Source organism: Schistocerca cancellata, chromosome 6, assembly GCF_023864275.1.
Source record: "Schistocerca cancellata isolate TAMUIC-IGC-003103 chromosome 6, iqSchCanc2.1, whole genome shotgun sequence".
In the NCBI taxonomy this organism is placed as follows: Eukaryota; Metazoa; Arthropoda; class Insecta; order Orthoptera; family Acrididae; genus Schistocerca; species Schistocerca cancellata.
In genome coordinates, this window is record NC_064631.1 from 150801118 (window position 1) to 150813262 (window position 12145).

Consider the following 12145-nt stretch of genomic DNA (forward strand, 5'->3'; position numbering starts at 1 on the left):
GTTACAGCCATGCGGAAAAGATGCCTGTCATCTCGACTGCTAATGATACGAGGCCGTTGGGATCCAGCAAGGCGTTCCGTATTACCCTCCTGAACTCACCGATTCCATATTCTGCTATCAGTTATTGGATATCGACCAACGCGAGCAGCAATGTCGCGATACGATAAACCGCAATCGCTATAGGGTACAATCCAACCTTTATCAAAATCTGGAATGTGATGGTACGCATTTCTCCTGCTTACACGAAGCATCACGACAACGTTTCACCAGGCAACGCCGGTCAACTGCTGTTTGTGTATGAGAAATCGGTTGGAAACTTTCCTCATGTCAGCACGTTTTAGGTGCCGCCACCGGCGTCAACCTTGTGTGAATGCTCTGAAAAGCTAATCATTTGCATATCACAGCACCTCCTTCCTGTTGGTTAAATTTCGTATCTGTAGCACGTCATTTTTGTGGTGTAGCAATTTTAATGGCCAGTAGTGTAATAGCAATAGTAATAATAATAATAAAAGAACTGATCGAGTAATTAAGGTAGAGATAAAGACGGCGTCCACCCCCTCCCCTTCCACAACTCGCAACACTGTCGCCAGCAGTTATTTACCGCTGCACTGTGCAGAAAACAGAAATTCTCTTTGGCACAATGCAGCGCGTCTATCCTGAGAGAAGCGCTGGACAACAGCTGACTCATCTAAATAGCGGCGACGCACGCAAATAACTTGGCGGAGAGGAGGCGGCGTTATTTCTAGAGGAACGCCTGTTGTGTGCAGTCACCTAACTTACCTTCCCCAACCGAAGAGCGGGGGCGTGGCCCACGCCGCCGACGCCGCCCAACACAGCACCACCGCCGCCCAGTAGTAGCGCAGCCGCGGCCGCCCGTCTGCACACACCAGAAGCACACACAGGAGCTGAACAGTGCGCTGCAAGGACACACTGCCAAGTTCTATAGACTACGCAGCGTTACACCGCTGACCATGAAAGTTGCAACACCAGGAAGCACATTAACCAACAAAATTTTACTTATTGCGCATAAGAAGAAAAAGTGACCCACACTGAGCTGACAAAAGTCATGGGATAACTCCTAATACCGAGTCGGCCCTCCTATAGTCCGGCCTAGTACAGCAACTCGATGTGGCACTGACTCAATAAGTCGTAGAAAGTCCCCTCTGGAAATAGCGAACCTTGCCGCCTCTACAGGTATTCATAACTGCGAAAGTGTTGCCGGTGCACGATTTTGTGCCCGAACTTGGTTCAAATGGCTCTTAGCACTATGGGACTTAACTTCTGAGGGCATCAGTCCCCTAGAACTTAGAACTACTTAAACCTAACTAACCTAAGGACATCACACACATCCATGCCCGAGGTAGGATTCAAATCTGCGACCGTAGCGGTCGCGCGGTTCCGGACTGTAGCGTCTAGAACCGCTCGGCCACCCCGGCCGGCTGTGCCTGAACTGATCACTCGGTAATGTCCTGTAAACGTTCGATGGGGTTCGTGTCTGGCTGGGCAAATCTTTCATTCGAACTGTCCACAAGGTTCTGCAAACCAATAGCGAACACTTGTGGCACGCTGATATGACACATTTTGAATTCACCAGACAGTTCTTGCTCTATTCTTACTTTACACACTGTTGCTTTCATTGTCATTTCAGTTAAATTGACCAGTTTCAGTGGGATTCTAAATTCTTTCATGATCCGTGTAATTTTCTTCCTATGTAGGCTGTCGTACTCTTGCTTAATCAATGTACAACTCATATAGTTGCTTGTCATACTCATAAAACTTCTCTAGCAATTGTCTTAATAAATATATCTGATCCATCGTGGATCATTAAAGGAGGAGAATTGCTTATTGACACGGGAAAGAAAGATACTGAGAAGGATGTTTGGAGCAAAGAGAGGAAGATGGCTGGAGAGTAAGAACGAATGTAGAACTACAAACACTATTTGGACAGATGGATGTTGCTGTTAAAATTAAGCAGGAAAGAACAAGATGGGCAGGACATGTACAAGGAATGCCAGGCACTCGGATTGTCAAGAAAGTTGTTATGGGAAAACCTGACGGGAGAGGGAGAAGAGGCAGACCCAGGAAAAGGTGGTTGGACGATATGGAAGAAGATCAAAAGGCGATGGGAATAAGAAATTGGAGAAGGAAGGCGATGGACACATAAGAATAGAGGCAGGTGATACAGGAGGCCAAGGTTTTTCAAGGAGTGTAGAGTCAACCAAGAAGAAGATATGGCACATTGTCATACATAAAAATTCCATCGTCGTTTGTGGACACGAAGTCCGTGTATGGCTGCAAATGATCTCCAAGTAGCCGAACATAGCCATTTCAAGTCAATGATTGGTTCCTTGGACCAGAGGACCCAGTCCATTCCAAAAACCACAGCTCACACCATTACGGAGCCACCAGCAGCTTGTACGGTGCCTTGTTGACAACTTAGGTCCATGGCCTCGTGGGGTCTGCGCCACAGTCTAATCCTGCTATCAGCTCTTATCAACTGAAATCGGAACTCATCTGGTCAGGCCACGGTTTCCCAGTCATATACAGTCCAACTGATATGGCCACGAGCCCAGGAGAGGGGGTGCAGCCGATGTGGTATTGATAGCGAAGGCACTCGCGTCGGTCGACTGCTGCCATGGCCCATTAAAGCAAAATTTCACCGCACTCTACTAACGCATACGTCCGTGGTACGCCCCACGTTGATTTCTGCGGTTATTTGATACAGTGTTGCTTGTCTGTTAGCACTGACAACTCTACACTAACGTCGCTGCTCTCGGTCATTAAGTGAAGGCCGTCGGCCACTGTGTTGTCCGTGGTGCGAATTAATGCGCCGCGCTGAATGGCCGCGCGGTTCGAGGCGCCATGTCACGGATTGCGCGGCCCCTCCCACCGGAAGTTTGAGTCCTCCCTCGGGCATGTGTGTGTGTGTGTGTAAGTCTAGATATAGAAGACCTGAGCAGTTTGGTCCCTTAGGGAAAAAGAGAGAGAGAGAGAGAGAGAGAATGAATGTCTGAAATTTTTGGTATTCTCAGCACACTCTTTACATTGTGGATCTCAGAATATTGAATTCCCTTTTACATTGTGGATCTCAGAATATTGAATTCCCTAAGGATTTCCGAAATGGCATGTGTTATGCACCTACCTCCAACTACCATTTCGCTCTCAAAGTCTGTTAAATCCCGTCGCGCGGCTATAATCAGGTTGGAAACCTTTTCACGTAAATCACAGGAGTGCAAGTGACAGCTCCGCCAACACACTGCCCTTTTATACCTAGTGTACGTGATACATACGAGGTTGCATCCCGTCATTAATTCATCGTCGTCGATGGGTTGGTATACCCTAGTCTTTCTATCTTCATTTTGTCCTCGTCTCTGTGTTTTCGTGTACGTTTGTGAGGGAGTGGGAGGAGGTTGGAACGCATTTCTGCATTTCTGTCTATATATACAGTCTACGAAAAATTCGAAGCACTACGAACGGGGAAACCAGTAGATGTGATGTACATGTACACACAGACAGATTATTACAATGTCAGGAAAACTGGATGACGTATTCAAGGGAAAGAGCTTCAAAAATTGAACGAATCGAAACGCATTGTTCTGCGTTCGTTGACAGAGCTGTTGGATGTCATCCTGAGGGATATCGTGCCAAATTCTATCCAGTTCGCACGTAAGATAGTCAAAATCTCCAGATGGTGGCAAGGTCCTTCTCATAATTCCCCATAAGTTCTCAGCTAGGGAGAGATCCGGTGACATTGCTCGATAAGCACGAAGACAAGCAGTAGGAACTCTCACCGTGCGCGGATGTACATTATCTTGCAGAAATGTAAGCCCAGGAAGGCTTGTCATGAAGGGCGACAAAACGGGGTGTGGAATTTCGTCTATGCACTGTTGTGCTGTAAGGGTGCTGCGGATGACAACCAAAGGCGTCACGGTATGAAAAGCAATGGCACCCCAGAACATCACTCCTGGTTGTCGGGGAGTGTGGCGGGCGACAGTTCGGATGGCATTCCACCGCTCCCCAGGGCACCTCCAGACACGTCTTCAGCCTGGAATCTCACTGAATGGAGTAGAACTGTCTTCAGTGATGAGTCTCGCTTCGAATTGAGCCCCGATGACAGGGAGGACGTTTGTGGAGACTTACGCACAATCGCCACTGACGCATGGGACACTTGTTCAGGGCTGGCTTGATGAACTCATCGTTCGCTACGGCGGATTCAAGCCTGAATCCGATGAGAGGGACGTTCACTACGTATTGTCTTCGCTCAGGAGTGCAGCGAAACGTCCTCCATGGGAAACAAGCCATTTCGTCGTACACAAATGTTTCTTTTTCTTTTTTGATTTGGTGATATCGGAAAATATTTTCCATACGATGTGTCCAGTTTATATTGATTACAGCGATATAGCTGTTAGAACGTGACCTACGCGAATACAGACAGATGGTGTTAAACACAGGCAAGTGATTACGCTCGAAGCTGATTTTCATAAATTATACTTTCAACCTCAGTGCATTTCCTAATTTTGTGGACAACGCCAAATGTTGGTTGGTTGGTTGTTTCGGGGAAGGAGACCAGACAGCGAGGTCATCGGTCTCATCGGATTAGGGAAGGACGGGGAAGGAAGACGGCCGTGCCCTTTGAAAGGAACCATCCCGGCATTTGCCTGGAGCGATTTAGGGAAATCACGGAAAACCTAAATCAGGATGGCCGGACGCGGGATTGAACCGTCGTCCTCCCGAATGCGAGTCCAGTGTCTAACCACTGCGCCACCTCGCTCGGTAACGCCAAATGTAGCTCTGCTGAGGCCATCTTGGAGGAGGACCACACTACCAGTAATCCGAATGTCCTATTAATCTCTTGTGTTTACTTTTTCTCTGTCGATTTTGCCTTTCAAGGATCCCCATAGCCGAAAATCTAAATGGACCAACAAACGTGACCACCTGTGCCCATCCATCTTTCAGGGAATATTAAGTTTCGATGATGTGTCACCTGATGACAGGATTGTGCAAGAGCCCCATTATGAAAGTTTCTTCGGGTTTGCTGCTGGATCCTAAAATCAACTCGATTCGATATTTCGGCGATCCAACTGGTCGCCATATTCAGGAGAATGCTGCTTCTGCTGATGAGTCCCGCTGAGAACTGACGCCAGGCTGCCAATCGACGTCTTACATAGGCCACCCTGCCGTACACGGCGCATGCGGCGCCCATTACAGAATGCCGTCCCTGAGTGCGATATATCGATGTCGCCAGTGTTCTGCTAAGGGCGGCGTCGCCTGCCCAGTATCAGAAGGCAGCAACTGTGATGGGCGGCGCATGCGCCGTTCACGGTGGCCTATATATAGGACGTCGATTGCCAACCTGGACCCTCCCACCACTCCTGAACTCACCAACCCCGTCCGCCCTCTGGACGCCCCCACCCCTCCTGGCAACTCCCTTCGTCCCCCCCCCCCTCCCACTGCCAAGGACATCATCAGGTTTGTCACCATCGTCCTCCAGAACGTCCACCCATTCCACCGCCCCCACACCCTCCAGCAGATATTCCTCACCGCCCAGTCCGTCTTCCACCTTAACACCTATGCCACCTATTTCCATAACCAAGCCCACTTCACCTTCTCCCGTCTTCAGACCCTTGTCTAAATTCCTGTCATGGCGGAACAGCACCGTATCTTGTTCAATAACAACCGCTCCCATCCCGCAAACAAAGACCTCCTCCTGCACACCCTCACGACCCACTGTGTGGATGCCTTCCTCCTCAATGAAACATTTCTTCAGCCCTAACATACCGTACACACATTGCCCTACTTCCTCCACCACTCCGATAATCCCCTCCGGATAGTGCGTGGTGGAGTAGCCATCGGCCACCACCACCAAATCCCTGTTCGGCTCCCTTTCCTCCTTCCCGACCCCACAGGACACCTGATCCTTAGTCTCTTCTTCCCTGGCCTTACCGTTACCTGCGCCACCAACTATGTCTGCCCTAACGCCCCTATTCCTTTTGACTTCCTTTCCCACATCGACTGCACGTTTTCCTACTATGTGATCGCCGCCGACCTCAACATCCATAGTCGTTCTGCCGCCCAGTTAAGGCAGTGGCATCGGTTCCTCTCCTCCTCTCCTTCGTGAATCCCGCTATCTCTACTGTGCCTTCCTTCTCACACGTGACCAGTACATACTACGACGCCACCGGCAACTGTAACAACATGTCAGAAACCTGCTCGCAGCTGAGAAACGCTGGGACTGGCGACAGACATGCACTCGTCTTAATGCTACACTTCCTATCAACCCATCCAAGTACTGGTCAGCCTTCCGCCGCCTTACCAGATCAACCCCTCCCCCCTACTACCCTCTCCTTCATGATGACCAACCCTTCCCTGACAACCTTAGTAAGGCCAATCACTTTGCCTCCTACTTCTCTGATATCTTTACCCTCCCTGATGATCCCCAGTTCAATTACTCCCTTTTCCCAGATGTCCGCAATCGAACTGACACCTCTGTCCTTCCACTCGCTCCTGGCTTCCAGTACTTGGACAAGATTACACAATGAACTTAATGCCCCCATCACCACTCAGGATATCATCACTACACTCCACACAAAATGCAACACCGCTCCCGGTCACGATCGTGTTACCTATCGCCTCCTCTGTGAAGCTCCCACCTCCTTCCTCTCCACCCTGGCCAGGTTATATAATGTGGTCTTGTCCACTGGCTACTACCCTGACCTGTGGAAAACCTCCCATATCCTGATGTTCCTCAAACCCGACAAACTGCCATCTGCTAACTCCTCCTACCATCCCATCAGCCTTACCTCGGTCTTCAGCAAGGTCTTGGAATCCATTCTTCCCTGACACATCCACCAGCATCTCCACCAGCACCGCCTCCTTCCCGCTACCCAGTGTGGCTTTCGACCGTCCTTCTCTGCCAATGACCTCCTCCTTCACCTCACTCATCTCCTCTCCAAACAGCTCAACTCCCGTCAATCCGCCATCTTCCTCTCCCTCGACCTTGAGCAAACCTTCGCCCTTCCTATCAACTACGTCCGTCTGACCGGGTTCTGTCTTTCCCAACATCATTCCTATGTCACCATCCAAAACACGGATTCCTACACCTTCTACCCCTCTGCCCGTGTGCCCAAAGGTTCGGTCCTCTCCCCTCTTCTCTACCTTCTGTATACGGCGGACATGCCGCCGCCTCCACCCCCCATCCACCTTCTCCAGTACGCCGATGACACCGTCTTCCTTGCCCTCGCCCCCACCCTGCAATGGTCCCAACACCTTTTCCAATCCCATCTTGACTGGTTCACCACTTGGTGCAACCAGTGGCTGCTCAAGGTCAATCCTTCCAAGACCCAGGCGATCATTGTAGGTAAAACCACACCTTCCTTCCGTCTCCTCGACTTCTATATCACCATTTATAGCCGTCCTATCATCCTCACCCCCACCCTCAAGTACCTTGGCGTCACCCTTGACCATCGCCTCTCCTGGACCCCCCATCTCAGGACAATCCAAACCAAGGCACACTCCTCACTCCATCTCCTCAAGCTCCTTTCTGGCTGCACATGGGGTCTGGACCCCTCCACCATTCTCCACACCTATAAATCACTCATCTGCCCTATCCTCTGCTACTCCCACCCTGCCTGGATCTCCACCCCTCTCACCTTTTACAGATCCATTCAAATCCTGGAATACCATGCACTCTACCTCACCTATCGTATCCATCTCCCCTGCCCCATGCGGATGCTGTATGACCTCATTCTGTTCCCACACGACGTCCTTTTCCTCGAATGGATACGGATCTTCTACTTCTCCTGTAAACTTGATCCCCCTCACCCACTTATCTCTCCCACCCTCTGCCACCCCCGTTCACTGCCATGCCTGTATTCCCAAATACCACCTGCTCTCCATCTCTCCACTCTCCATACCCTCACCCAAGGTGGCTTTCACCAACTCCCCCTCCCTGATGATGCCCTCATCCCCTCCATCTACCTCTCCTACCAACTTTGATCCTCCCAATCCACCCCCTGTGTCTTTACCCAAAGGCACCCTCTCTCCCTCCTCTCCACTGGGCTTCCCCTACCCCCCTACCTTCTTTACTCCCCCTCCCATCTCCTCTGCCACTGGCATCTACACCCGCCCCTCTCCCTCCTCCCCCCACGTTTTCGCCTTTGGCAGGTCCCTAGACTCGTAAATGTACAGTGAACATTCGCGCACAGGAGATCATCACCATCGGTTTGTCGTGTGTGCCATCGTGTTAGTGCTTTAGCGTTTCACTGCTCACACTCCATCGTTCATGTGTGTCATTTCAGTCATCTGTGTTCGTGTAAAAGTGCTGAACGTTTTTTAATTTAACATGTCTGTGAACGACTCCGTGTTTTTTACTCATGTGTCTACTGTTTTCTGTCCATCATTATGTTTTGTTTTTCTATGTCTTCCTGTTTCTGTTTGTATTATCTGTGGCCGAAGAGCGGCGTAATATTGCCGCTGCCAGCCTACCTTTGTATAAGGTGTTAAAATAACAATAAAGGAGAAAAACCAGCCTGGAGTCAGTACGCAACGGGACTCGTCAGCAGAAGCAGCATTCTCCTGAATATGGCGACCAGTTGGATCGCCGAAATATCGAATCGAGTTGATTTTAGGATCCGGCAGCAAGCCCGAAGAGACTTTCAAGACTTATTATGCCGGGAAAGCCTACAATGTCACAGCCCCGTCATGATGGAAGAACATACATACCCTTGTAGCTAAAGGAAACTCTTCTAGTAATGCTAGGACCTCGCTTTCAAGAAAGTCTAGATACGTGGGCCTGCAATATGATGTAGTAACACAAAACGTACAATCAACTGAATATCTATCTTACCACACCACACATTTATAGAAAAGTGGTCTTGAAAATGTTTCGACAGAGCCATCTGAGTTTTCATCTGCTCACCGATTTGAGTTATGAATGTTATTGAAACTGTGAGGAGTGAAAGCAGCTTCGTCAGTAAACAATATTAATCTGATTCCTCGGCGATTTGCAAGTATCTTCGTCTCTCCCCCGAAGGTGTTGAATCAGCTTTAAGCAATAAGAATAGAGGCTGTGCGTACGTAATGTCCGCCATATTCTTGTATTTGAAACACGGATGCGGGTAGAACTTGTTGAGGGATTACGTTCTGTCAACTGAATAATGTCTTTTATTTCACGCCCATTTCGTTCGAAATAATCTATACTGAACCTCTTAAAATATTTACTACTTTTCCTGAAACACCCTGTATAAGAAAATAGAGCAATAACGTATCTGTCGTACCTCCAGTATGGGAGATTCTACACGTTTCAGTGGCAAGAGCATGTAGCAAACATGAGCGTTCACAGAAATTTTGCCATGTGGGGGCAGATTTTAAAACTGCCAGTTTTGATACAGCTTATTCTGAGAGTCTCAATACTTATTGTGGTCCCAGAACTAAATTTGATAAGACGTACACAAAACTTATTGTATCTCAGACAGATGAATCTGATTTAGTATTTTTAAGGTAGTACAAGGACGTCCGCAGAAATTTTCGTAAGACGGGGCACGATTCCTAAAGTAACATATTTGATGCAAGTAATTAGTTGAGATTATAACGTATCATACCCCGAGCAACAAATCTAACAAGGTGTACACAAAGCTTATTGTATCTTAAACTTTTGATAGTTATCGAGTCAATATCTGTTTGAAGGTAGATTACTGCCAAACCTTAATAGTAAGCATATTTCATTATTATATCCGAGGTATGCTTAGTATATTATTAATGTGAATATGGATGTAGGAAAGCTTCTAAAAAACCATCAAACTTGTCGGTAGCATCAACTCAAACTAGGGCTCAACCACAGTGGTCTTCGTCTTTCTGGTTTGTAAATTTTATTTTAGACATGGCAACTGGACTATACATCGCATATGTCTATGGCTAGATGTCACTTAGCCTTGCCCATCTGTAACTTAAAAACCATACAGTTTAAGTACCTTTTCACCTTGAAATTTCACCGCTTCTGTTTCTCTCGTCGTGTGCAGTAATTGTATTTTTTCTGTATTTTGGTCGGCAGATTTAGTATTGGTGACGTCCCCTACCGTATAGCATGACCATATTCCTCATACTGTGCTACAGTCGCTCTAACGTGTAAAACTTAGTGAAGTCTCAGAAAGCCTTGATAGGTCAAATGCAAACTTACTGTTAAAATTAAGGTGTGCAAAAGTGAACGGGCTGTTCTTGTGTGCCGGCCGGGGTGGCCGAGCGGTTCTAGGCGCTACAGCCAGGAGCCGCGCGACCGCTACGGTCGCAGGTTCGAATCCTGCCTCGGGCATGGATGTGTGTGATGCCCTTAGGTTACATAGGTTTATGTAGTTCTAAGTTCTAGGGGACTGATGACCTCAGAAGTTAAGTCCCATCGTGCTCTGGGCCATTTGAACCATTTTTTGTTCTTGTGTGAATTGTGTACGTGTGCTGGGTAGGTACAGCGCAGCCATATTTGTACTGTGATAGGCGTTGGCACTGTCCGTTTCTGTGGCACACTATGGTCTGTACAGAGAAAAGATAGGACACACTATCCGTACAGATTCACATCCGTCAAGATTGAAAAACGAAGCCGTCGCCACGACAAGAAAACGGTGTAATTTCCCATGAACAATCCGACAACCAAGGCCACTGCGTCACTCCTTCTATGCGGTTGAGTTTATTGAGTTTAATCAGAGACAATCATTTATAGAAATACTTGAGAATCATCGTCATCATTTTTAAGGATTAGGCCTTTCGGTCTCTTGCGCCTGAGGATAGTTCACGCCATCTCTTTGAAGGACGTCCAACTTTTCTCTTTCCTATTTGGTCACGGTGTATTGCAGCTTTAGTTATCCTACTACCAGACAAACGTTGGACAAGAACTTTTCACTTCAGTCGCTATTTTTCGATTATATTTGTACACCGGAAAAGAAAGAGAAGAGACACCACACGTTTCTAACATGTGTGGGAATTGGTTGTGCGCCCTAATCTCCTTCTCCCCTTTCTCTTTGCCCATCTCCTCCTTCTGCGTTCTTTCTCTGTCCATCACCTCTTCCCCATTTCAATGTCCATCTTCTCCTCTCCCGTCACTTTCCCTCCTCCCGCCCTCTCTTCCCAACTTTCTGCTTTATGCGTCAATTTTCTCCCACCCCTCTGGCTTTCTCCTCTTCCTCCTCTCTCTGACTTTCTGCGTTTTTTATTGTCACTGTAAAATCAGATTTTGTAGTAGTATTCTAAGTATAAGCCGCTAAGCTGTAAGTATAGTCTATATGTGTCCATATGCTTATTACAGTAACTTGTGAAATTACGAAACAGATCTGTCGAGTACTTTTTGAGATTTTTGGTAACAATTTTTCCTCTTTAATATATTACATACATATTTGTACATATTATATGTGTTAGAAATATATAACTTATGCCTGTCCGGATGTTCATTAGAGTATTGTGTAAATTTATGAAGTAAATCGGTGAAGAACTTATCGAGATTTTTGGTAATACCGTTTGCCTTTTATGTATTACATATTTATTTATATATTACATATAGCTAAAAATAGGTGTACAAAAGCACATGCGTATTCGAATGCAGCGTTGTATCCAAATTTCGAAGCAGTCGCTGAAGAACTATCGGAGATTTACGATTTTCAACAAACGAACATGAGGTTTTTGTCAACAATGTATCCCTCAACTTTCTATATATGTACCCACTATATGGTGGTCCAATATGTATGTAAAACACGTTCACATTAGAATGCAGCGTTCTCTCAAACTTTCAAAGCTATTGGCGATGAAATTTCGGTGACATACTATTTTAAATAAACGAACAGTTATTTTTTTTGTTTATATCCGATACTGAATATCTCGCTTCAAAGTGGTAGAACTTCATGTCTGACGATTCGATTAGTCGTAAGTGATCACACATTAGTGTCCAAACTTCGCTACCATATAGCAGCAAAGGCAACGCTGTTACATTGTGAAGCGTAATTAATATTTCTTTCCGTAGACCATGTTTTAATGTACAAGGTGCATTCAAGTTCTAAGGGCTCAGATTTTTTTTCTCCGGACTGGAAAGAGAGAGAAACATGCGCATTGTTTCAAAATGAGGCCGCCTTCATTGTCAATACGTCCCAAAGACGGCAGCACTGTACGG

The 12145-nt window shown here is 47.1% G+C and overlaps 1 protein-coding gene across 1 annotated transcript in view; it reads right to left on the reverse strand.

Moving 5' to 3' along the window:
* The window catches only part of LOC126190912 (visual pigment-like receptor peropsin), a 173063-nt gene that overhangs the window by 98414 nt on the left and 62504 nt on the right, over positions 1-12145 (reverse strand). The window contains exon 4 of the mRNA XM_049931542.1: positions 781-877. Coding sequence (XP_049787499.1) covers positions 781-877 — 97 coding nt within the window. The remainder of the gene's footprint in view (positions 1-780; positions 878-12145) is intronic.